At 43.4% G+C, this 27,533-nt stretch overlaps 1 protein-coding gene across 1 annotated transcript; it reads left to right on the forward strand.

The window, feature by feature from the left end:
- The first annotated feature begins 2,056 nt into the window (after positions 1-2,056).
- On the forward strand, positions 2,057-26,583 carry ZNF365 (zinc finger protein 365). Its single transcript, XM_027595943.2, has 5 exons — positions 2,057-2,200; positions 3,928-4,683; positions 16,279-16,459; positions 22,830-22,867; positions 23,609-26,583. Exons 2-5 carry the CDS (start codon positions 3,941-3,943, stop codon positions 23,868-23,870), a joined length of 1,224 nt encoding a protein of 407 aa, XP_027451744.1. The 5' UTR covers positions 2,057-2,200; positions 3,928-3,940; the 3' UTR covers positions 23,871-26,583.
- The last annotated feature ends 950 nt before the right edge of the window (positions 26,584-27,533 follow it).

Raw genomic sequence — 27,533 nt, forward strand, 5'->3', positions numbered from 1 at the left:
ATAATAAAATGCTTAGCACAGTGCCCAGCATAAACACAATGATCATGGAGATAACACAACTTTTGATTTGTTGTAGATCGTAAATGAAGTACTGTGTAAATGAGAGGTTCTCAAAACTAGTATTCATCAGAATTACCTGCAGAGCTTGTTAAACCACAGATTGCTTGCTCCCACTTCAGAGTTTCTGATTTGGTAGGTTTGGTGCAAGGCACATAATTTGCATTTCTAACTAGTTACTAGCTAATGCTTGTGCTGCTGGTTGGAAGTGAGAGGATACACCTTGAGAGCAACTGGTGTAAACTTTAAGGTCCTGAATGCCTTCTATCAGAGTTGAATCTCCCACAGTCTCAACTCTAGACCCTGAATAGTACAACCTCTCCATAATTACTTGATACCATCCTTGATACTTTTCAGGGTGAAAAAAGGACCTTGAAAATCCCCACCTTTTATTTTTACAGGGGGAGGAACTCAAGGACCAGAGGCAGGAAGCTGCCTAAGAAATGGGAGGGGCCTGAACCCAAGAGCTTTTTTTCTCCAGAGCTACTTTTGGGGCATTTTGTTCTAAGGCAGGCAGCCCCTGAGAGAGGCTTACCCTGTATGCTCCTCCCATCCTCTAGATGACCAGGATGAGGTTGCCCTCCATTACATGTACATTTCACACTTAAAAATATTTTACTAAGTGAATTGATTTTTGAAAAAAACGTATTTTTGAGAGAGTCATCAGATGAATTCAATGAAATATAATCTTTTCAAAGAGAATGCACCCCAGCACAACAGCCTATATCACCCTTTATGTGGACGTGAGTACATATTTAGTTCCCCTTTTCTTCTGTTTTTTTTATAGACGTGTAGGCTCCTCTCTTGTACCTGAAATAACTAGAGCTGATTTTATCAGTGTAGTTCTGGGTCAGAGAGTGTGCTTTACCCTCACAACCTCATTTGATCCTCATCGCATTAAGAGGTAGGTCCTGATTATCTCCATTTCGCAGATGAGAAATCCATGGCACAGAAAAGTCTAACTTGATGCAGGTCCTAGAAGTCAGGATTTGAATCCCAGAATTAGGATTTGAATCCTGTCTGACTCCAGAGTTTGCCCAAAATAAATAAATAAACTCTAAGATAATTAATGAGATAGTCACAATCGAAATAAAATCAGCGTTGAAAGGAGTAATATGGTAAACTCTGAGAACAGAGACACCCTTAGGAGTCAAGAAGATGCACTGAAATAACTACACAGATGAACAGAATCTCTCTTTCTAACAAGAAAACCCAACAGTAACTTTTATCCTGGTTTCATATTTCAAGAGTTAGACCAGGAATACCCCAAAACAGGTTAAAATAAAAAGCTGAGTCATCAGGGTCTTTCAGAAGGAAAGAAACCTCTGTAGGATGAGAGATCTTCGCTCCTGCGGGCGGGGCCTGGAGGCCTGAGGACTAGGGGAGGGAGGAGGCGTGTCCCTCAGAGATCCGGGAGAGGGCGTGGGGGGTCTTCTCGCTTTATTTATTCACAACCCACATACTTTACTAGATTTAGTTCTGCCGGTTAACTTAGCACCAGGATGCTCAGCTGGTGAGGCTAGAGTAGACTCTGGGTTATTTTGGGACGTTCTCGGCCCCGCTGCTTAAGATGAGGAGGTCCTAAAATGAACACCCGGACCTTCCTGCCGGCAGACTAGCGAAGACACACAGCAGCGCCTCATCCTCATCCACACTCTCCGGCTCCCCAGTAACTGTAAAGTGCAAAAGAGCTGGCCAGGGCCTGCAGAAAGCGCAGCGCCTCCGAGCCTGGCACGCTTTTCCCCTTCCCTCCCCCGGGGAGCGAGCCCAGCGGCTCCCCACGTGATGTCAGTGGGATCCTGAGCCCCATCCCGCTTCACGGCTGGGGGCGGGCAGACGGTGCTCCCCCACGCTGGGCAGAGCGGGGTGTCGCTCGCGGGGCCGCTGGTGCCCCAGGCCTCCCCCGCCCCGGGACGGTCGCTCTCGGCCGCCGGGGTCCCCCGCAGCCGCGCGCGCCGACCCCGCCGGCCCGCCCCACGCTCCGCCCTGGACGCCGCGGGTCCCGGCGCGGGGGTGCGCGGGGGGTGGGAGCGGGCCCGGGCTAAGCCTGATTTACGGCTCTGCTGAAAACCGCTTCGCTCCCGCAGCAGTAGCACCGGCCGCGGCGGCAGCAGCAGCGGCTGCAGCTGCAGCAACAAGTCGGGTAAGTGGCGGCAGCGGGGCTTCTGCGCCTGCGGCCCGGCCCCGGGGGCGCGGCAGAGGGGGCCGGCGGAGCGGTTCCGGGCTGGGGACGGGTCCCGTCCCCTCCGCGCGGCGGGGAGTTAGGCTGTCGGCCCCCACTTGCGGGAACTCCTGTGCGCACGAATCCACTCTCGCTCCCGAGGGCTGGCCCGCAGCGGAGCGGGGGCGGGGAGAGCCCGGACCCTCCGGGCAGCGTCTTTGCCCGCCTGCCCTGCGCGGGCAGAGGGAATTAGGGCTTTTCCGCCAACCCTATGGACTGGGGTTTCCCCTGGGCCCTTGAAAGCACGAGTACTCCCAGAGTGTGTGATTACCCATTTCCCCATTTGGGGATGCCAACCCTTCCCCACTGACCCCCCTGGAATCCTGACTTCCCCTGCCTTCACCTCTCTGCTGCGTTTTCGGTCGGGGTTTGCATCCTATCTCCACAAAACCGGTCGTTAAACAGCCCGCTCGTAGCACAGGAAGAGGTTCCCCTCTCTAGGGAGCCAGAGGCTTATTAACCCGGAGGCTTTGCCTAGCCTGCTGGGGACCGTTTGCGCCTCTGCTTTTTGAAGAGGTTGAGGGCCCAATAACAACACTTTCCAGTCTCGACCCTTAGTTGAGCTTCCTCTTTTTTGGGGCCCAGGGCCTGTTACATTTAAGTAGAAACCATTCCTGGAGGGAATAGGTATGCCCTGCTTGCAGAATAGGGTTGCTGGCAGTCATCTGTTGCTCGGGCTAAGATAAATTGCTAGAAGGAAATAAGAACTTCCTGTTATTAAAAGAGTTATGCTGATACCTGCCGGATTCAAATATTGGCCATCTCTAAAGGTTATCATATTAAAACAGGATCAGAGACGAGATAAATCCATTCAGAACACTGTATTTGTCTGAAGTCTTGACCATGGCCCCTCTTGGGTCAAAATATATTTGATATCTTGAGTTCCCAAATGTCAGTAAATCTGGAATATGGAAGGCTATCAACCATAATATTTTGATTTATGCCATCACAACAATAACTAAAGGCAAAATCTCAGGTTGAAAAATTTCCAGCTGATTCTGTGTTTAATGCCACTGCGCCTAGCTTGAGTAATATCATTACTATGTTTGAAGAAAGATCACTGAACTCACTCTCTCAGGACAAATTTTGACAATTTGTGTGAGTTTTCCTCCTTTTTGGAATTCATGCTTATCAGGATTGTATCAGTAGAATAGGGCACAGGTTTGCAGTGAGTGTACTCAGTTCAGGAGGGCAGGAAACTTAAATTCCACTTCCAGATCTGCCACTTTCCATCTGGCTTTGAACTCATTACTTTACCTCCTTGCTCCAGTTTTCTCATCTGCAAAAAGAGAATGTTACCCACCTTCATCCTGGCCTGGGGGGGGGGCGGTGCGGGCGGCGCTTGGCAAGCTTTTCCTAAAGGCCAAGGAGTAAGTCGTTTTGGCTTTGCAGGCCATAGAGGCTCTGTCCCAACTAGTCACTCACCTTTGCCTTCAGTGCAAAAGCAGTAGTAGGCCACACAGAAAGGAGTGAATGCGGCTGGATTTGGTCCACGGATCGGAGGTTTTAGTTTTAACGTGAGATATTATATGCCAAAGGCATTTGAAGCCAAAAGCCTCTGCCCTGGTAGAGGTGAGGGGCCAACAAGCTTGTCAGCAGCATTTTTTAAACAGACGTGTAAACTACCTGTTTTACGTTGCCCTGCCCAGGACCTGAAGAGTAATGCAACAGCAGGCTTTTGAGGCAAGCAGATACCCCTGGCAGGAGTCCTTCCAGAATGTTGCCGTGTGCCTGCCGTTCCGCTGCCCGAGGTGTGGAGACCATACCAGATTTAGAAGTCTGTCCTCTTTGAGGGCCCATCTGGAATTCAGTCACAGCTACCAGGAAAGAACCCTTCTGACCAAATGCAGCCTATTCCCGTCCCTCAAAGACACAGACCTAGTCACTGCCTCAGAACCCCTGAAACAGGGAAAACTGCAGGGCACGGGCCACGTGGTGAAGCAGAAACCCAGCTATGTGAACTTATACAGCATTTCGCACGAACACTCCAAGGACAGGAAGCCATTCGAGGTGGTGGCCGAGCGGCCCGTGTCCTACGTGCAGACCTACACGGCGCTGGACCTGCGTGCAGACTCGCTGGAGGGTTCGCGCTCCAGTCCCGGACTGCCCACCTCGGACACCAAAGCTGCTTTCGAGGCCCACGTCCGAGAAAAATTCAACCGGATGGTCGAGGCCGTGGACAGGACCATCGAGAAGAGAATCGATAAACTCACCAAAGAGTTGGCCCAGAAAACGGCCGAACTGTTGGAAGTTCGGGCGGCCTTTGTGCAGCTGACGCAGAAAAAGCAGGAGGTGCAGAGGCGAGAGCGGGCCCTGAACCGCCAGGTGGACGTGGCGGTGGAGATGATCGCTGCGCTCAGGCAGCGCCTCAGCGAGTCCGAGGAGGAGCTGCTCCGGAAGGAAGAGTAAGTCGTGTTGTGCCATCGCTTTAGGCACCTACCCCCCGAGTTACAAGCACTGGTCAAGCCACGATTGGTTTTTATTACTTGCAGCTACTTTGGCTGCCTTTCTCATTGATACAGCTGAACGTGGGATGCACAAGGCTTTTGATACCGTTGACCCTCTCTGTGTATAGTCTGCAACCCGCCAGCAGGAGAGTCAAATATTCAGTCCCTTCTTGCCTTGGAAATTATAGGAACGTTCGTTTTGAGAGAGAGGAGTAGCGGTGTTATCTGTGGTGGGATCGGTTCCCGGCACCAGCTGGTGAGCAGAGGGGAGGTGAATGGGAAGGCAGAGACGGGGCTCTAGCCCAGCCATTTCTCCTTGGTAGCCTCCCTCCATGTAGCCGAGTCAAGAACATGAGATGCTGTCTTGTTCAAGTATATAAATACGCTCTAAATACCAGTAATTCTGGCTTCTTTGCCATTTTGGATTATCTGCTTGTGTTAATTAAATATTGGTCGCTGAGAATCCATTTAATTATAGTTTTTATTTGGAAGAAGCAGGCATTAGTAAACCCAGAGGAGACTTTCTGATCCTGCTGGCTTCTGTGATTTCAGTTTGAGAATTTTCTTTTTGTAGAACGGTATGTGATACTAGAGTCAGTCAGGCCTGCTTGCAGAGTTGACAAGTGGTTTTCACAAGATAGAGGTGAAAGACATCCTACTTGGAAAAGCATTTCCTTATCAGGAAGTATGGCTTCAACTCAGACTTAGAAAAGCATACCTAATAATGCAGTATATTTCCCAAATGCAGAGTACTGGATTTAATTTTAAATGGAGGCTCAGAATTCATAGAATCAAAGGGCATAAAAATGGATACCCTAGGATAACCTAGAAGGAAGGTTTCAAATAACTTGGACTATATTATAGAGGTTGACTTAATTTCATACTTTCTGTGTCCACTGGCACTCTTCTATCATGTATTGTCCCATAAAGTGCAGTAATTAAATTTCTCCATTTGGCAAGAGGCTGAGAAACCCTATATATTAAAGAGATCATTACCTAGTATCACTGAATGCCTACATTCTACCTAGAGGGAAAGCCTGCTCTGATCAACTAGAAATTTTTTTAATTACCTAGTGAGGACAGATTCAAATCAGCCACGGATTTACTTTGCTTTTAGGGAAATGATCTGTAATGAAAAATGTTTCTTTCTTGGCTTCTGGAGTTTCCCCGTGGGAAGTTAGTGCCATGATGACCCACTGCGGCCGCCAGAGTGATTAACATTGCATCACTGGAAAAATGGCAGATGGGGTTCCCCTATGTGCAAAGACAAGCTCAGAATTAAATTTGTGGTATTTCTGTTTGTTTGAAGAGCAGTGAATTTAAAAGGAAAACAAACTGTTTGCACATACTGATTTGTCATATTTTACTTATTGATTACACAAGTAAATAATGAATATGGGATTTGGGCTGGTGGTCGCCTGGACGGAAGCCAGTATGATGGCAGGGAGAATCATACAGTTAGATCTAGGTTATTGTCAAGGATCTAACTTTTGTTTGGGGTGTTGGGTTCAAGAGTGCTTTGTTATTAAGAATATCTTAATATAACTTAGTAAAAGTGAGCCATGCGTGGATCAATTATGATAATGTTAACCCAGTGCTGTTACCTGAAGACCAATTGAAAAAGTAATGTATACTCATTAAAAAAAAAAAATTTAACAGGGTAGAACTGTATGTGTTAAAAGCGTCCCTTCCTCTCCAAGCATAGCCTGCTCCATCCTCCAGAGATATCTACTGTTTAGCTCGGTGAATGTCCTTCCAGACCTTTCCTATGTAGTTACAATCGTATGTACTTTATACACAGAGAGAGATGCTATATTCTCCCAAATGGAATCGTGACACATACTCTTCTGCCACTTATGTTTGGAATTTGTTTTTGTTTTAACATAGTATGTTGCAGGCATCTTTCAGGCACTAAATATAGGATTATGTCATTCCTTTTGGCTATTGCATGGCTGTGGTGTGGATGCATTCATAGCTGATTTCATCAGCTTGCTATTAATGAATACATGGTTTTGTTCTGTTTTCCTAGTAATAAAAATAGTGCCTCAGTTAACGGCCTTGTACATATATCTTTGTTCACGTTTTTATGAGTATATCTGAAGATAAATTATGAATTGGTTTTTAGTATGTTATTTTGGACTACGGAGGGGGGCAGCAGCAATAACATTAAAAACAAAAACACTTTAAAGGAAAATACAGTGAAACTGCCTTAAACTTTTAAACATAAAATTAACAAAGTCTTCATTTTTTTTAAGCCTTCATTTGGCCTGGCCTGTCAGTTTCTGTATTCAGGTCTCAAATAATCACTCTTTCTGTACGTAAAATAGCACTGAAAGAGTCTTGTTTCCAGAAAGGACACTGGAGCTCTTGGTCTGAGAGGGTGACTGGCCAGCTCCCTCAGGGTCTGTAGTGTTCAGCCTCCCAAAATGGGGGTGCAGAGCAAGCCAGCTGCCTGTTTGCTGCACCATTGAAACTGAGTTCATTCGACTAGATTTGCCTGCCCGGGACGAGCCCCTTCCCTCCTCACCAGCCCTCACGGAGCTGTATCTTTGACAGAAGAGGTGACCTCTTAGATATGGGAAGATGCTATTTGGCCAGAGAGCAAACCAGTTGTGCTGCCCCGCTAAACCCCTCCAGATGAGTTCTCAAGACTCATTTGTGAGAGAAAGCGCGTGGTTGCAGTCCTACTCGACATGGACTTCAACTCTGGGGACCCTTTGAGACACAGATGGGAGATTCAGTTTAAAAAAAACCCGAACGCCTACGTGAGGCTCTCTTGCGTACGGATTGTTTTCCCCTCAATTTTAAAATCCTTTCAAGTGAGGCTTAGGAGGCTCTTCTGCTTACGGATTTGTTCTCTCAACTTTAAAATCCTTTCCTTCAAACTGAAATAAAAGACTCCAGGGCCGCTTCTGCCCTGAAGCTGTCTATAGGCTGAATGGCCTTGCATTATAGAGGGTCTACATAAGCTCTATAACAGAGGAGATTGAATAGGCAATATCTTGTACTTTTTGGGCTGGTGAGTCTCATTGTACCTCTGGAGAGAGGTGTCTATTTGTTTCTAGGGTGCAAATCCAAGGGACATGTTGTCCATCATCTTCACGAAGTCTCTGCAACTTTAGAAGTCCTATTGAAGCAGGTATTTACTTATTCAGGAGTATTCAGAACTATAGGTTAGCACTGCCTGTAATCAGGTAAATCAATCCCAGCCAGCCTTGCGGTAAGGTATCCCTTAACAAGAAAGGATGGGTTTGGATGGTAGCTAATTTGTGGCTGAGTGGGTCATCCAAGGTTTGGAGCACACCTGTGTATACCAGTAATCCCAAGTTTTTCTGTACCCCCTTCTGGTAAGACTGGAAGGCCCTAACTGAGCACCTGTGATGTGCCTGGCACTGTGCTAGGTGTATATGGGGAACATAAAATTCATGCTATTTTCCTCTAAGGAGCTAACATCCTGCATAGGAAGCATGAAACATCCCTGTGATCATGTCCATGTTCAGACCCAAGGTAGTTGGAACAAGTGCTTAAATACAAGGCATGGTTTCAAGTTGATAAACTATTAGAGAACAGATTTTTTTTTTAATGTGGAGAGGCCACACTGAGGAAGTGAGGAGGAAGGGCAGTATTTGCATCGGTGGCCAGAGGAGAGCGACATTGAAGGGACAGCAGGGAGAAGAAAGACTATTAGAGATGGCCCCTGAGGAGATCGTGTGATTTGGGAACTAGAAGGTACTCCTCGTCTCCTTCAGGATAACACTCTCATTTTACAGACGTGGAAAATAAGGCCCAGAGCAGTGGAATGCCTCGCCCAAGGACAAAAATTTGGTAGCAGAGCTGAAATTGAAACCCATATTCCCTCTCTGCTGAGTGCTTTTTCCATTAATTCACTGTGTCTCAGCCAGACTTTTGAAAATGGGGTATTTGCCCAAAGCATCACGACTTATGTAATACTGAATCTGGCCCATTTTGGAATGGGCCAGCTTCTTTGCTTGTTTCGAGAGAGCTGCTACGGTGACATTTATTTTTCTGATGAGATTAAAGGAGATATCAGCTGGCATCAAAGGTGTTGGGAAATAGGGAAATGCTGGCATCCTAAATGTGGTTATGCTATTCAGCTTCCGGAATACCAGCCCAGGGCTTTTAACGTGACTCTCTGATTGTCCATGGCCAGTCAAAATGGAGCATGAGCATGCCAACCCTTGATTGTAGTGAGGGGCCCCCTTATAATTCTGTCGAATCCCCATCCTGCTCCCTTGCGGGCTACAATAGGTATAATCCTTCCCTTCTTCCTTCATTATTTGCCCTGCTTTCAGCTGGGAGTCAGCCCAGGAGACAAATCTTGCACTAAGTGCCTGACGTGTGCCAGGTACTGTTCTAGGTCCTACCGTGGTATACCCATGAGTCCCGTTTCTGCATTTATGGCAGGAAGAGGCCAGAAGGTAAAATTAAACATTAAACAGATCATTAGGGGTATGATGAAAGAGGCCTAAAGGGATGGCCTGAGCCAGGTAACATGAGTTAGGTTTCTATCGTAAGCTGGCTGTGGGATGCTGACCTTTTAGAGTTTGACTTGGTACCTTGCTTTGCACAGCTAAAAGCCTCTTGCCACTTAATTACAGCATTCCTATTTTTGATCAGTTAAAGCAGTGAGTAGACAACTTGGTCTCCAGATGGATCCATAGCTAGGAAATAGGCCAGGAAAAATCATGTTACATGTAGGGTTCAGTGGGACAGGGAGGGGTCTGTTTGCTCCACATTTTAGTGCGTTTATGTAAATGAGGTCCTCTCTTTGCAGGCTGCTTACCATGCAGACTTAAAAGTAATGTAGGAAAAACTGGACATCAAACATGCCTTCTTAGGGATGGTTAAAAGTTGGAGACCAAGGAAAATATTCCATTTTTCTCTGTCTAATGTCCATGTACCTTCTTTCTGTCTGGACCAAGGGGCTTAGATGTAGTGTTGATCTACTTATTACCAGTGAGAGTCATTTGACTTTCTCATTAGAGTTATTTTTTAAGCTCTTAATGAGAAGTATATACCTTTTGGTTTAGTCAAAGAAGCCAAAAGAGAAAGGTGAGGCAAAGGGCCAACAAAAGTAGAGATGGCATAGCTTCAGATGGGCCACAGGTGCCCATTCCACCCTGTGGGGCCCCTTGGGATGCACAGGAGCCAACCCTGAGCTCCAGGTTAGCAGCCCGGCTCCCTGCACTGCAAGGCAGTGGACTCCAGCTTCAGGATTTGCCTCGCGGCTGACATTACGGTCTGTCTGACGTGCTCTGTGATCAATAGCTAGCCTATTTTTAGCCAGAGGTATTTTTACCATTTCACATACCTCCAAAGAGGTTCATAAATCAGTAATGTAAAATGAAATTTAAATAACTTGGTAGAGTTTTGCCTTTGGGAGGAGAAGCTGATTTTAAAGTGTTGTTTAAGGATAGGAGAGAAGCATCAATTTTAGATCCCACCCTCAGTCCTGTGAGAGGTACCTGTATTGTGGATTACTTTTTGGTTTTGTGCCCTAGTACTTGTCTGGAAAAAGATAAAAAGAAACCTCAGGCTCTTTTTGTTCAGTTAAAAATTTTCAGCCAGAGCTGTGGTTGTACATTTCATGCACTCAGCAGAAATTTGTTGTGCCCCTATTGTGTGCTGGGCTAGTGTTTGGCACTGGGGTTACCACAGTGAAGGAGCAGGCAAGGTCCCTGACCACACAGATTTCCCAATGGGATGGGGTACATGGCATGACAGTCCTCTCTGTGCGTTGTGGTAGGATGCAACGTTCTGCAGGAGAACACAGCAGGTCACCTAACCCACACCTAGGTGTGTGTGGGAAAGCTTCCTAACAGGAGAGCCCTGAGGTTAGAAGACTCATTAAGAACGGGAGCTAGGGAAAGGCAGTGGGAGGGACCCCAGTGGAAAAACAGCGTGTGCAGAAGTAAGAATCTGGCTCACAGGCTGAATGAAGGGAGGTCCCTGGTGCTGGAGCAGAGACGGAGGTGATGTGCATTTATGAGGCCCGAGGGGAACATCAGGCTACGGGATAGCCACAAAAGCTGGAAACATAGGGAAATGACTGTAAATTACAGTATGCAGTATGATCAGTGCATTGTCTCCTATTAACAATGCATGGTTAGATGGCTTTGTAACATTGTAGTGAACACCGCGACACATTAATACACATTTCCCTCTATCTCTACACCTGCTTCTAGAATGGGTTCATCACCTGACAGTGCATCTTTAATTTCTCTGAATTATCCTGTCTTTAACCCACCTCAGAAGAAGTAATTGAGGAGTTCGATCTGTAAAAAATTAAATATCATCAGTGTTTCAGACCTATGGCCATCCTGTAAATGAACAAGTGCCTGAGGGAACAAGTACGTTTTCTAAATAAAGCTTTGATCACACTGAAAGGGTTTTTTTCACTCGGTGTCCCTTTGTTTCTTTGTGAATCTCAGGATGTGGACAGATTTCTAGCTCTGCATCTCATTCTGCATAACTGAGCTTCAGACCAGTTTCTTATCCTATACTGGTACTTTTTCCTTTAGTATCAAATATTGATTTTAAATAAAGCATATTTTCCACCAAAGCTTAAAACCTTGTATTCTATAGTATTTAACCTTTTTAAAAAATACGTATATGAGAAGTCAAAGATGGGGCTGGAAGTGACGTAGACTCAGTTAGCTTCCCCGAAGCTGGTTTGTGCACAGCCTGACGGGTTTTCACTCAGGTTCCCTCTGTATTCTCTCCCATCTGACCTTCCAGGCTTCCCCCTGTATTGTAGGTCACAGGGTTGAGAACCTAAAATAAAACCACACAAGTCTCTTCCTCTTCTCTCTGATGACGTCATATTATTCTTTGTCTTAGTCATTCAGCTCAGCTTTGTAATTACATATTTATTTCAGTATTTGTTTCTTTTAATATTTGCTTCTCCCACTGTATCCAGGGTTAGCACACCACCAACCTGTCCAGCCTGCTACCTGTTTTTGAGGAGCTTGTGAGCTAAGAATTTTTAATTTAAAAAAAAAATCCAAAAGAAAAATAATAATTCACGACATATGGATATTATATGAAATTCAAATTTCAGTGTCCATAAATAAAGTTTTATTGTTACACAGCCTCTATGGTTCTTTTGCACTAGGCAGAGCTGAGTAATTGTGACAGAGACCAGATGGCCTGCAGAGCCTGAAATATATACTCCCCAGTCCTTCAAGAAACGTGGGCTGATGCTGGATTCAGCAGTAAGCTTCATGAGGATAGCCATGGGTTCAGGAGTGCCCCGCTAACATTCAATAAGTGTTTGTTGAGTTACCGAATAGTGGAACAAATAAATGTGTGGACTGTGACCACATTCTCCTGGGGTTCCAGCCCTCATTGCCCACCTCTCACCCACATTCTGAGATTCAGGAGCACCTGTTCCCAGCCTGGCAGTATCTCAAACTGGTTGGCCCCACTTCTCCTTATATTGCTATAAAAAAAATCTAAGGATCCCCAGAAGTTTTGTTAGCATGAGTTTTATCTATCAATATTTACTGTATTAGAAATTAAAACTTAGAGGTGCCTGGGTGGCTCAGTTGGTTAAGCGTCTGCCTTCAGCTTGGGTCATGATCTCGGGGTCCTGGGATCAAGCCCTGCGTCGGGCTCCCTGTTCGGCAAGGAGTCTGTTTCTCCCTCTCCCCCTGCCTCTCCCCTCCACTTGAGTTCTCTCTCTCTCCCAAATAAAATCTTTAAAAAAAAAAGAAATTAAAACTTAATTCAAAATACAATTATTTATTTAAAAATAACAATAAGATAACAATACTCTAGCAAAAAGAGTAGCATGGTTTTATAAGTTTTGCAAATATTTTTAATATCTGATTTAAATAGAAGGCAACTGGACCTTGTTACTTTTGCATTTCATTTGTTGCAAATCTGTTGTTTTGGTGGAAGTAGATGAAGGAAATCCAACCTCACATATATATGTAGTAAGAAAAGGGAGGGGTGCTCTAATAGCTTTGTCTGAGAACAGGATATTCTGCTTTGGTACTATGCCAGAAGTTGACAATTGGTAGTTTCTTCAAGATTCACTGAGATACGGGATCTGAAATCCTATCAGGGAATATTTTGTTCTTCCTTATATTGAAACCTGTTGGTCTGTCTTCCACTTTGAATGGATATTTGACGGTTTGGTCTAATTATTAAAGCAGTAATAAATGCAATGTGGTTAAACATCATTCTTTTTCATTCAGGAAATTCCCAAGATTCCTTGGGGAAATATGAGGTGTTTCTGGATATTGTTGGTCCAGATTGAACAGGATGTGAAAGGGGAATCTGAAGTTGTACACACAGGCTAGTCCACAATTAGTCACTGGCTTTGGTTACCGTTTTTATCTAATACAGACACCCAGACATATTCTCAGCATGAGGCACTTCTCCAGCCATCATCTTATATAACATCTTATTTGAAATTAAATCATCAGGCTTGTTTCAACTGTCTTTTCTATTTCTTTCTTTTTTTAGTTGATGTGAACCACTCATAAACTGAAATTAAGTTAGTATCGACACCAGTTTGGTTGAAAAATGCAAAGGGTGTTAACTTCTCAGCTTCAGGGCACAAGGTAATTGCATGAGGAAGAGGTTAGAAAAAAGATGCTTCTCTTCTACAACATGACATAACACTCCGGGATCAGCTAGGAGCATTGAAGTTACTTTGCAAAAGTTTTATATAGAACCAGTAGCAAAACATTCCATGATTTAAAAATATAGACACAGTCATAAACCGTATTGCACTCAAGTTTGTTTTCTTGCTTTTGAGATGTTAATGCTGTGGGATTAAGCTGTCAAATATTGCTGTTTTACATTCTAAGCTTTACAGCCTGAGAACCCCCAAATAGTAAATATGCATAGAAAAAAAAAAAGACTGGAAAAATATACTAGGATGTTGATAGTCGGTACCTCTGGGTGTTGGGATTATGGGTCATTTTTTGTTTCTTCCTTGTCCTTTAAAATATTCATTACAACGAATATATATTGAACATTATATGTCATGTATTATATCAATGATGGGCTTAGAGCAGGGAACAAAAAAGCTGATTTGGCCCTTCCTCAGTTTTAGATCTTTTAATAGGTCTATTTTTATCTTTCCCAAAATAAATGTAAAATATTTCTGTAATGAGGTGTAAATATTACAAACCAAAATGAATTGAAAAAAATACACTGGCTCTTTGTCTATGTTTTTCTTTTGGGTAAGGGAGAGGGTCGTGGGTTTTGGTTGTGGACAGGAGTTTGGAAACTCCTGTCATGATTCAGATATCCTAAATATCCTCTACGAAGTCTCTACAGTGGACTTGACTCTGAATGAATGGAAGCCTTAATGTCAGAAAGACGAAGGAATAGCCATTGCCCAAGTTCTGTTTTCTAGTGGTACTTTTGAGCTCCATCTAAAGGATTTCAGCCATTCCTCAGAGCCATGAACAGATGTGGCATGCTGGATGTAGCACCCAGACGGGCCCTCAGACGGGCCCTCCATTATTTTGCTGCTAGTTTAAGGTTACTTAGGTTGAATGACAGTAGAGCTTTAAAATTGGCTTGTGTCCGTGGCCTGAACAGCTTGAAAAGTTCATGTCCTCCGTGCAGGGCTCATACGGAAACATCTGGAAATAAACTTGAGACTTGATGATGGGAGAAAACTCCTTTCCAAAGGGATTCATTTCTTTTATGTGAATTTTTCTTAGCTACTGAAAGATAATAGAATTATTATGGAATTGGGGTTTATGTTTGATCCTGGAAACTAGAAAAAAGGGGGGCTAGTATAATAAGCAATTCTGTGATGAATCATGTCAGAACCAGTCTCTTTTCTATTTTATAAATATATAATTTCTAAGGTTTTGCAGAGATGTTTGACTCTGAAGGAAGTGTCAGAAAAGTTTCAATATAGCCAAGTGTGACATATTTGTGAGAGAAAAAAATCACAAATAATTGTAAAAGTGAGTCACTGACTAATTGTACAGAATAAAGGAGCAAGAAACCACTACCAACTATTTTGCAAAAAACTTCTGCAAAACTTCCTGGGTCAGACTTACCTGAAGTTCTGCTCTCAAGAAATTATGGACCTAAGTGGAAGGTGCAGAGAAGGCAGTGGATCTCATCAACTATCTAGAACAACTGATGGAGTTAGATTTTTTTAAAATGGGATTTCTAAATCTGAAATGAAAGAGGCTGGGAGGAGAATGAGCAGTCTTTAGAATCTTGGTTCTGTATTAAGTTGAAAGTGGCCAGGTAAAGGAGGGGGTACACCTTGAGGGTCAAGAGAGATTCTGAAGACACATACAAGAAGTACTATATCCAACAGGTGGTAAAATGATGGAATTCGTTACTCCTGGTGGGTGTGGCAGGACATACCAAGGGGAAGGCTGAAAGATCTTCATAATTTCTTATTGAGAATTGGATGAAGAGAGTTGTGATAATATGCACCTGTTGGTCATGCTGATTACCTGGTGCTTGGCCTGACAAAAAGGCCAAGCACCTGTGTGTTTGTGTGTATGTGTGTTTTTGCAGAGTTGCTCATGAGAATGGCTACCAAATTGTTACAGGTGGTGGTCTCAGAATAATGGGGTTTCAGATGGTATTTTCTTCTTTATATTCCTTCCTCATGTATTTGAATCTTTATAAAGAATGGATTTCATTTTAAGTCAGGAAAGTGTTGATTTCATCCATGCATTATAAATAAAAAGATATCAAATAGTAATAAAGTTATTAAAATTTTTCTGGATCTGTAAATGACAATGAATTATGTAGATAAAGGAATATTATTTGAGGTATTTTGCTCAACTTTTGAGGGGAAGGGCATGTCAGCTAACATAGCTTTCCCGGCGGACCTTGGGTCAACCTCAGGATGGCATTTCTGGGACTGTTTCACTTTTAGCTCAAAAATGCACAATTGGACAAGGTGACTCATTTTACTCTGCATGCCCTTTCATTTCCACACCTTCCCTCCCTGTGCTCTCTTCTCCCCCAGCAGCTCGACTTTTAAAATGTTAAGTCAGAACTTTTCTCAAAAGCGTCCATTGGTTTCCCATCTCCTTTATAAGAAAATCTGGAGTCATCATAGTGGCCCCCACTCCTTCTGTCCTTCCCAGTCCCCGCCTGCAGCCAGGCAGCCCTCCTTGCTGTCCGTCAGACCTGTCTCCCTGCGAACCCACCTGGCTTATTCCTTGGTATCTGTTGCCCTGTTTCCCTATCCTGAAGGTTGTCCCTGACCCCTTTCTAAAATACCACCCACACATTCCCTTCTTCTGTTACTTTCTGTCCCCTTGCACCCGATTTCAGTTTCCTCCTTAGTGCTTATCACCCCTGACCTAGATATTTATTTGGATATTCGATAATGACACTCTCTTTCTACTGCAGTGCAATCTCGAAATAGAATCACTAAAATGTCATTTTATCTCTTTTGCCATCACTGCGAGCACAGTGCCAAGGGCAGTGCCCGACAGAGAGTCAGCACTCAATAAATATGTGTTAAATGAATATGAAGTCCTGGCTCATTTTTCCGCTTTGTGTTCTGACATTTTTGCCTTGCAGAGAAGTTGTTACATTCAACCATTTCCTGGAAGCAGCCGCTGAGAAGGAGGTCCAAGGGAAAGCCCGGCTCCAGGACTTTATTGAGAATCTGTTGCAACGGGTAGAACTGGCAGAAAAGCAGTTAGAGTACTATCAAAGCCAGCAGGCTGCCGGCCTCTGCCGAGACCTCAGCGAGCACGTGGTAAGTCACACAGGTCCAGCCACCATGCCTGCGGTCCTTGGGTATGGTGAGATTGGGTCAAGGACAGAGGAAAGGGGAGCTGGGGAATGACTTGCGGGAACCTCCTAGACATCAGCATCAGCCATCCCTGTGTTACGAAGTCGTACAGGTGAATCCAAGACACCTGGAAGTAAGAGAAATTCCGGATGCACGGTCGTCTTTACCCCACCACTGCTACACCAACATAAATAGGTAGAGATATTTTTATATTAGAGAATAACAGAGTTGGAGGTTGCCGAAGAAATCATCAGTCTCAACCTGGGTGCTCAAGTAGATGGGGAGGTATTATCCTGTTTGGGAGCTCTTCAAGAGAATCTTAAGAAAGCTTTGGCCTTTCTTTGTAGTAGCAAAATCTAACCACATACCTCTTTTTTTTCCTTAAGAGGAAGGACACCACCATCTGATAGTCTCTATAGGTGAAACATTCTTTAAGTAGATTTTCACAAAGTCTTAGGGAATTTCACAAGTGGCAGTTCTATAATAAATATTTGCGTACAAGTTTGTATATTGTTTCAGGGACTTAAGAAACCCCCAGAGCCCAGACAAGAACCGTGGATATGGCTGAAGGTCCAGATTCTGCTAAGTGGCTTGATCGATTCCCTGGTCTCTTTGGGGGTTGGGGAGGAGGTAAAAATAATCACGCTCTAGATGAGGGAGATGGGGGCTCGTATTTGCCCTCTAAACAGTTTTTTTGATAACAAAGCCAAAAAAAGGACTTTTGAAACCCCAAAGTGGTTTATTTATAACATTTTCATGATCTGTTTGATTTTATTTATGCTTAGCCCCTTCCCCAAAGATTTTAAAATGATTCTTTTACTTCCCCTGCAAATGGACTGTACATATAACGGAAAGAAAAATCGGGAACATTTATGCTAACCAAAATGTGGGTAAAGTTGCTACTGGTTGATTAAAAAGTTTAGTTTGAGCATTCTGGAAGCCAAGATTAAAGGGAAGCATGATTAAATCACAAAAGAAGGAATGAGATGACAAGAAGGTAGATAAAAGAAGGAAGGCCGGAGGGACAGACAGACAACAGGAAAAAAAGGAGAGAGGGGGGAAGGAAGAAGTGAAGAAACGTTATACAATCTTACTGTAATGTACACTCAACTTTAGAGCAGGGCAGCAACGGGAGCTCTAGAACTTTCCAGTCAAGAACAAAAGTGGGCTGGAAAGAAGTAAGTTTGTTACTTCTGTGAGGTTCTCGTAACTGTAATCAAAGCAGTTTCAGCCACCTGACATGTTTATTATTTTCCTGTTGGTGTCTGTGATCTCCTGAGAGGGAGCTTGCACTTCCCTCCTCAGTTCCTCTCTCACCTCCTTGGGAATCTGTGAGTGCCGTCCTAACTCAGTGTGGCTGGACGGACGCTCTGAACCCCTACCTGCCTTCTTCCCATCCTGCTATCAGGAGATAGTGTGGCATGGGGTCACGGGGCCCAGATGTGAGGTGAAAAGGCCTGGCTTCCAGATCATTCCTGCCCTGCTCCTTGTCTTCTGGGGCCTATAATTCTATTAAATGAAGCAGTTGGACCAGATGCTCGCTAGGGTCTTTGGCCTCTTAAATTCTCTGATCGTCACCTGACTTCGGTGGTTAAGAATTCTAAAATAAAAATGTAGCATGAATAGTCTTAGCATTTAGGCTTACAAGTAACGCAGAGCTAAGAAATGGGTAAAATTCTGTACAAAGCCAAGAGGATCTTAAAGAAAGAAAGCAATGGAAGGCAAGGAGGAAGAGAGGAAGCCATTCGTTCTCTCTGTGATTTATATTTCTGTGCTCACTTCCCTCTGCTCAGTTTATTTTTCCAGCTTGAAAATTAAACATCCTTTACGAGACATTGCCAGTGATTATTTTCACCGAGATGGTAGATGCCATCAAAAGTTGGACAGGCCTCAGGCCTTCTAGTCAGCTGTGTATATACGAAGTTCTGTGTGTGTGTGCACACGCATGTACACACATAAATACAGATTTACAGGCACACATGCACACATTCATCTGTACATACAAATACAGCAGGGAATTAATCCATGTTTCTATCTCCTGTGTCCCAAACATGACACGATCTGCCCTCGTCAGACTTGATCTACCCGAGGAAGAATTGACTGATTGAAATAAAAGAAAATGCAGTTGAGGTGGTAGTGGGGAATATAGAAGTGAGAGCCGTCTGTGAGTAGGCACAGTCAGGCTGCAGTGAGGCATACTGTCACTGTTGTGGGGAAGACGCATCGCCCTCAGAGGACCAAGAATGAGGTGCTTTGTTTCTGAAAGGATCAAGCATAGACGCACTTTCCCCGTGTTCATGGAAGTCCTCCAGACTCCCCTTTGGACCGTAACATAGCACATTATGTATGGTGCAGTCGGCAGACCCTCAGACCATTTCTCCCTTTTCCTTCAGCTGTTTAATCTTAACAATATACACGCACCTCTGAAATTAGGAACAGTGTCTTTGATGTAAGGCAAGTGCTAAGTCTGGCCTCCCAGGGTTCCTGTGGCCATCCACACACAGAAGAACTTGGATGCTTTTAGCAGGAAAAGCTTTGAATCGCCGCTTTATTGACTGACTTGGTCCAGCTTAGTGAAGCCACAGAACAGTGAGGAGCTCTGGCTTCTGGAGCCTCAGCCCCTCCCAGGAGAGCTCCTTGCTCCAGTGCGCCCTGAGATGGAGCAGAACATTCTGACCCAGGCCTTCCACGGTGCAGCTCAGGACAGCCTGGAATGCCGTCCCCAGCCGACCTGGCTCTTCATGGTTACCAAGGCCGCACTGAGAAGCAGTGTCTGTCCCATCCCTCGTTTTCTCATTACCACCTCCAGACAGCAGTGAAATTTCTAGATTGATAGAGGAGGTGCTTCTTTCCAAGGTGTGTTCTAGCTTTAAGATTCTTTTATGCCCTAGAAAAATTCCCCCTCATGTTTAGTAAATGCCTTTTCTGAAATGATGTTTTGGCATCTGTAGTTCCCCTTGATTCCCTTGAGCATTTGCGTTTTCACCTGGCTGATTTCTAAAAAACGTAACATGCTTACTCAGATACTTTGTCTTTGTGCTCTAAAAAATGCTGTCGAATTAGACATCAAGTGACCTAATATCCCATCTGCCAAAATCATGCACAGACCTGCTCAAAGGGAAGGTCGTGAAAAGCTCGGATCATCTCAAGTGTTGCAGTTAGTTCCTGCAGGTTGTACATCAGGGCTAGCAGCCATTCACTTAGTATGTGTTTATTGGGAACGCAGCACTTACTGGGCGCTGGGGGAACAGGGTGAATGAGGTGGGTGAGGCCCCTGCCCTAAGTGAGGAGGGTGATGACTCCAGAAACAAGTCCACACAGAACTAGGATGATCTCAGAGGGTGATAACCCCTGTAAAGAAAAAAGTGAGAGGAGGTGTGTGAGTGGCCGCCCCCATTCCTCCGTGGTCAGGAGAAGCCTTGCAGAGGAGGCTGCATTTGGACTGTGACCTGAATAACAGGACTGAGGCGGCCCTGTGAAAATTGGGAAGTGACTTAGAAGGGAACAAGCTTGGCATGTTTGAGGGATGAGCTGAAGTCACAGATGCGAGAAGGTTCCAGATCATGCCGGGGCTTCTGGGTCACAGAAGGAATTTGGATCCGTTCCAGAGCACAGAGGGAAGCCGTTGGTAGGTTGTAAGCAGGAGGTGATTTATGTTTTAGCAAAATTCCTCTGGCTGATGGGTGCAGAATAGACTAGAGGGGTACGGGACTGAGAGAAGTTTAGAAGGCCATTATGGTGTGGCAGGGGAAGGGGGACGGCAGCTTGGGGAGAGCGGAGGCGGAGAGAAATGGCGGGTATAGGATATATCCTGAGGACAGTGTTGACTAAACCAGCTGGAATTGCTGAAGGATTAGGTTTTAGCAGGTGAAGGAAAGGGAAGAATCGAGAATGAATCTAAGATTTTGGCCTGAACAGTTGAGTATACAGTGCTGCTATTTACAGAGGGGAGGTGGGAGGAGGGCCGGGTGCCTAGTTTCTCCAACCCAAAACAAACTGAGACACCATGTTTGCACTCAGATGGGCTCTCTGTGCAGCTATTTATATTTTTCCAGAACCTTCCTTAAGGACTCTCTTGATCCCCATCCTCCTACAAAGTAGTTGGACTATGAGAAAATAGAGCCAATGAGGGGACCTAAGGGGGCAGAGGGTTTCCATCTGCCTGAGGCTTTGGGGCCAGAAGGAACAGCGGCCTCTTGTGTTCACAGGGAGGAGAGCATGTGAGGTTCTGTTGGGAAGGTGGTAGCAGGCCCTGCCTCCAGCCAAGCCTCATGATCTGTAGAATCCCTGGAGAGATTCAGATCCAGCCATGGATTCCATTGAGCTTTTTGTGTACAAACTTGCTGGTTCTTCCACAAACACATGCTCCTTAAGGAGGCAGAACAGTGTGAAGTCTTGCTCGGACGTGGAATGTCCTAACTTGGGTTTGAAGCCCAGCTCTAAAACTGGTAAAGCTTTCAGGCTTCAAACCAGCTACTTAACTTTTCGGCCTTACTTTCTACATCTGTAGGATGGGGATGACAATGCTTACCTCATAGGGTTGTTTTGAGGATTAATTGTGGTGGTTATATAGTCAGCATTTTATCCAGTGTGTGACGTATAGACCTGCACAGGTTATGGTACTTATATATCTGTGTATAGGTGAGCTTTATGGCTCATCTCTACCCATATTTATTTGTGCATTTACCTTTCGGTAATACACACAGTAAACTCTTCTAATTTCCTAAGGTCCCAGCAGGGTCCATCAGTGACATTCATAGGCACCAAGGTTTTGCTTCTTAAAACATTTTGGAAGTCAGACCTCTTTGGATTAGATAACATTGTTGGGCTTTTCCCCAGGGAGGAAAGTATGCATATGCATGTAAATACACACACACAATACACATACACACACACACTTAACTTTACATAAAATTCCAAAGAGTATTATATGTACATATGCAACAAATCATCAAACTATATGCTTACATACATATATACAGTAAAGTGAAAAAAATTTGTTATGCCTTTAAGAATAACTTTAAAAAGAAGGAAGCAATTTAAAGGAAGAAAAACTGTAAGCTTTTTTTTTTTTTTTTTTTTTTACAATTTATGCATAATACTAAAGTCCGTTCCAGGAGCCGAGCTAAGAAACCCTTACTAGTGGTAGCGGGGCCATGGCAGGAAGATGGAAATGCTGAAACCTTTGGGTTTCCCAGAAGCTGGCAGCCTGACGCTTGCGTGAGCCGTCTGTCCAACCTTCTTTGTATATTGCATAATCTCAAGACCCTCCTTGAGGGTGCCTTTTTCTGTCCACCTCTATTAATCTCCTGTTGAATCCAGCCAGTGTGAACAGGGTCAACAGTAAAGCTTACTTTTGATTGAGTCAGAAGACAGAAGCCAGGAATCTCATCTTGCCTTCCTGGGGACATGACCCTCAAAAGTTTGTTTAAGGAAACTTCTTTCTGATTTGTTTCTGACTACAGCTCAAGCTGCAGACAGGAGACCCGGGGAGAGTGACCCTGTTATACTGAACTTGGTTTCTCTGATTATTTGAATATGGTAGGACTCTCGTCTTGGTCACACTGGGCCCCAACACCAAGATGGCCCTTTCTGCACATTTTCCTTATTATCCTCTTCTGTGGGTCTGCCTCCTGCTGTGATAGCACTTCTTTTAGCGAAGGCTACATGAGGGAGGTCAGGAATGAAGGTTGGGAGTACACTGGGTTTGCCTCTAAAGTGAATGGTCACAAAATGATAGTTCTCAATTTGTTCCGCAAATGATATTTGAGCCCAGCCACAAAAGGGCATGCAGATACTTCATTGGGAGTGGAAAATAATCTCAATGATAGATGGCCTCAGGGACAGTTGTGGAGTTGGTCTTCATAGGCTCTCAGTTTAGAAATGATGTATTTTAGGCAATAAACATTTTATGCCAATTTTCCCTTTAGTTGATACACTGTCACCAAGCACAGCTGTAGTAAATTAGCTGCACATGCAGCCTGAATTAATCAAGAAATAATGGCACATCATTCTAGTTTTAAAAAACATGTTTCTTCAGATGTTGCTCCATTAGAGGGCCCTTTGACATTTTGAAGTTTTTTAGATCGAGTGATAATGGCTTCTTGAAAATCTCAGAACAGCGAGCCACAGAGGCTCCCCGAGGAAGCAGAGGCCGAGCACGAGATGTTCTTGTTCCCTGCTGTGGCGGAAGGTGCCGTGGGCCGTGCTACTGATAACAGTTCCCGGCTTCCTTAATGGGAACAGTTTCTTAAAAATACAAGCAAGAAAGATTTTTAAAGCCAAATCCAACCTTCAAGCGAAGTAATGTTTTTTCTTGTTTGTTTTCCTTCAGCTTACAGATATCATCTCAAATAGGAAATCCAAATGCCTGTATGTATATCTTTTTATACTTGGGCCATTTGATAATGTTTGCATAATGTGTTTTCCTGTTACATTTTATGTATATAACATCTGTATTCGAAATGGATTTGAGAGTCTCCGATGAAAATGTACCTGCCTGGGTACCTAATTTTGTAAATTGTGGATACAACTTTTAACTATGCTAATAGCCTATTAGTATATGGTGGTACGGTAGTGGTCCAGGAGTATTTTTACAGTATTCTATAATGTAACTTTCTCTTATTGAGGTATAGTGTAATCATAATAGCTCTATAGTAGTATTAATGCATGTATACTACATCATATATAATATATGTATAAATTTATGCTAGGAATCACATACTTTATGATGCCTACATGACTGTTACTACTATATACAGTCACTTAAAGAGTCAAGGGGTTTGGATTCTGGTCTCATCTTTCCCATAGACCAACTGTATGTATTATACTAGAGAGTCCCTTACATTTTCATTGTCTCAGTTTTGTCTCTGGTGAGAGAACGAGTAACATCTCCCTGGGAATTCAGCATCATGAGATCATTTCATGAAGGCCACAGGACTTTTTGAAAGAAAAATACCGATTTGTATTTGACTTAACTGGCAGCATTTCTGCTACTCTGGCATGCGGGAGTGATTGTGCTGTGGATGGTTTTGTTTTGTTTTGTTTTTTTCTTTTAAGGTTCTAAACAAAATCTTTCTTTCTGCTCATCTCCCTCTGCTCGGCCATCTGTAGAAGTAGAGGGCACCCACATCCTGTGTGTAACCACGCTGATCTCAAGACCCATTTTCATCCAAAAGGAAGGAGCTACTTGAGAAAAGCCAAGGATGACAGAGCCAGCATGCAGCCTGCTAAATCCATTCACGAACAGGCTGAGTCCCCAAGAGAACTCTGCAGACCATCGAAGAAAGGGGAGCCTCTGGGGTTTAGCCGGAAAGGCAACATCAGGCCCAAAATGGCCAAAAAAAAGCCAACAGCAATTGTGAACATCATCTAAAAGGGTGGTGGCCCTGGACTATCATTGCCGGGCTTTGCAGAATGTTATTCTGGGGGCCAACAATAATGCCCTTTGGGATACATCCCATAGTAAGACACGTTGGAAAAAAGGGCATAACACATTTATTTCGTGGCCATTCAGGCACCTGGACTAACCAGAATTTAACAAACGGGAATCTCGGGGAACCAGAAATTTATTACAGGCCCCTTTTAGAAGCAAGAGGCAGATTACAGAAAGAATTGAAAAAAAAAAATGACAACAGTCTTATTCCAAAATTTTAGTTAAAAGAAGGCTCCAACTTGTGAAATAAGTAGAACACTCTCCAATAGTGTCTGCATCTGGGGTTCTGTGCAGGGGTGATTCAGCCAAGGCCCAAGGCCACACAAGATGTCAGGCACTAGGAAGAAAGTCTTCTGTGTCTACTGCTGTCTAAATTGTGGGCAAAGAATGGGAATGCAAAGTTTTCTTAATGGCAGTGAAATAGTAATATTTTTATTTGTTTTTAACTTTGCCCTCTATTAATTTGAAAGCTTCCAAAAATAAGGATTCCTGTTTCCCCAAGTATTCTGGTTAATCAATATTTCAACGTTTGGGTTGCTTCCAGGACTCATCTCGTTAGACTTCAGTTCCCATTTCCAGTTTGTTCGATTCAGGTTTGTTGTTTCTCTGGATGCATGTTTATTCTGACTTTGGGTCGCTTCTGCTCTCTCCTTCGGCTGAGTGTTCTGCACCCTGAGACCAAGTTGCAGCCTCTGTCTTCAAAGCCGTTAGTGTTGTCTGTGGTTGGGACAGAAAACCCCAACAAACCTTACAGCCATGAAACTCTTTGATCAGCTCCCATCACAGTTCCGGGTCTGCAGGGCTGGAGCAGCCGCGGATTGCACGTCTCGTGCATCGTGAGCCAGGGCCTGGCAACACTGCAGACCTTCCTCAGCCCTTTCCTGCTGCCCTGGTAGTAGCAGTGGCCGCTGGGGGCTCTGGGCATGCTGTCACCTTGCTGGCCTCTCTTTTCCACCTCCTGCTGCTTCTGTGCCCTTTGATGACTAGATATACGTTCTTACCTTCCAAGCAGGTGTTTGAGGCGTTCACTGGACACTGCTTTCTAAAGTAGTTTCTGAAACAAACAGTGCATGTGGGATCCACAGTCTGAGACTGTCCTCTCCCTCCCAAAAAAAGCCTTCAATTCCATAAAGAACCATCTGTTAAGAACCTCCTGCTTTATGGTTCTCATCAAGAATGAATTTCCACATTACTTTTTTTTTTTAATGTTAACAATATCATCAGGTCTTCTACAGAGTTTACGAGTGCTGACATCCTTCTGGAAAAAAGAGTAGTTATGTCCACAAATGTATACATATACATATATATATATATAACACAAAATATATATGTCAGGTATATTAATAATTTATTTTTAAATACTCATGCAAAAGGTGTGTGTTTGTAGTGGGTGGTTTTTAAACTATATACATTAGTTCATGTAAGCTCAGTTCTCTTATTTTGAAAATTAAAAGTGTAACCTAATTAACATTTGTAGAATAATTGTTATTGCAATAAACATCAGATTAGCAATGCATTAAAAATAGGTATAACGCAGTTACTTAAAATGCCAGTAAGTTGAAAAGTGTAACTTACCATTATACAAACATTTTGAACCTATCATAGTTAAAACGTTTATTTTTGAACCTTCACTTTGACATCTGGCTCACGGGGGAGGGCCATTCATCTGGTGTATAGGCAACTATCAAGTGGGAAAAAACATTGCTGTGAAGTGAATATCACTGTTTAGGCTAACATTGTAAAAATTGTAGTGTTACAATTATTGTTTATTTCGAGACTTAATCTCCTCCGAAGTTATTTATTATTGATGTTTATCCCATGATTGCACTCTAGCCTTTTACATACTAAAAAATTGACTTGTTGGTTGTATTGCATGCCCTTTGTCCCGTAACACGTGTGTGCAATGACAACAACTTGTTTTTAAAGGTGGTAGAGCCAGGTTTTCTTTGTTTGATTTAACGTAACCTACAGTTTCAGTTTTTATTTAATATGCCTAGAGGGCGTGATAGCTCTCTTTGACAGTGGTACTCCGTTATCTTCAGAAAGCGCCATAATGTCATATCTACTCTACCTACATTACACAAGACAACTGATTTTAAGATTTATTATATTAAAAATTCTTTTTAATTCCAACTCAATTCTGACCATCATACAAGGAAATGCATTATATATGTTGTGCTTCCTTAGAGACGTAAATTTGCTGTTGAAACATGGGAGCTGGCTCACTCTAAGGGATGTTTCCCTTACATGCCATGGCCTGGGCCATGTACCGTGTCCCACTTGGGTCTTATTTTCAAATATATATATACATATATATTTTGTCCACATGGGCAGTCAGCCTGCGAGTTGATTTTTGGAGAAATTACCAAAGTTTCTGGGAAAACGTGTTCAAGGCTAAACTGAAGAATGGATCTAATTTTATTATTTGTTCTGTAAGGAAGAAATTTTTCTTTGAACTGGTCTTTCATTCTTTTATTCCCAAGCTAGGTTATAGATTTTCAACTGCAAAGTTCAGGTTGCTTAGACACTGTTTTCCAGCATTCTGCAGGGTAGATCAGTTGTATGGAAGTTGGAATTTTCTTTTCCCAGAATTCAAAAGAAAAACTTTTTAGATTATGAAATAAATATTATAATAATAAAGCTATATTTATGACTAATGTGTTGGTATATTTTGTCTAGTTGAAGTGTTTCTGGGGAGCCAAGTGTGCTGGTCCATTGAACAGTGAACAAAATGGTCTTTCATGAATAAGCTGTTCACTGTACATATAATCACCATGATCTTGTACCTAATAAGCTTTCTTGAGAACTTAGCTGGATCATTTTTATTTATCACAATGCCTATATCTAGAAGTTCTTTTTACATATGTTCACACTGAGAAGTCCTCATTAAAAGCCCATTTGGTGCTTTTCTCCCATCTTCCTCCACACTATGAGTAATTTTCCTACACTCTATTTTAAACTTGGCAACTCTTAGCAAAAACCATGGACAGATTTCACAGTGTATATCCCAACTTGTATAGGCCATACATCTCAGTCTTTGCAAGACCCAGAGAGTGATTACAATAGATAACAGAGAGAAGTACTGTATATCACTGGTAGATTACTCAGCCATTGGTCCTTTAAGAGCCATGGAATTAAGAAAATTTAGGGGATGCCATTTGTTTAGGAGCTGTTAGGGCTTTTAGGAAGATAACCTTAGTCTGTTCTTATAATTACTCGTGTTAAAGTTGATGGATTCACCAGGTCATAATGTTCTTGACAAATAACTGTGACATTCTCAATTATCTCTGGGTGTTAGAAAACATAAATAAATCCCAGTATCTTGATTCTGTTTAGGCTGGATCCTTAAAAAATGAATTCTGGAGACAGCATACATGCAGGCCCAAACACGAACCCTGGAACCATTTCAAACTTTAAATAATAGGGAGCTTTAGATACTGGATTCTGTGTGTGTGTGCGTGGAATTAAGGTGGTGAATTTTTTTTCCCATTCTTTTCTGTCCATGTTCTGTATCAATAAAATGGACACACCTGAAATTTTCATTTATGAAAAAGATCTTCGGGATGCCTGGGTGGCTGTTGCTTGAGGGTCCAACTCTTGATT

Source organism: Zalophus californianus, chromosome 15 (genome assembly GCF_009762305.2).
Source record: "Zalophus californianus isolate mZalCal1 chromosome 15, mZalCal1.pri.v2, whole genome shotgun sequence".
NCBI classification, from domain to species: domain Eukaryota; kingdom Metazoa; phylum Chordata; class Mammalia; order Carnivora; family Otariidae; genus Zalophus; species Zalophus californianus.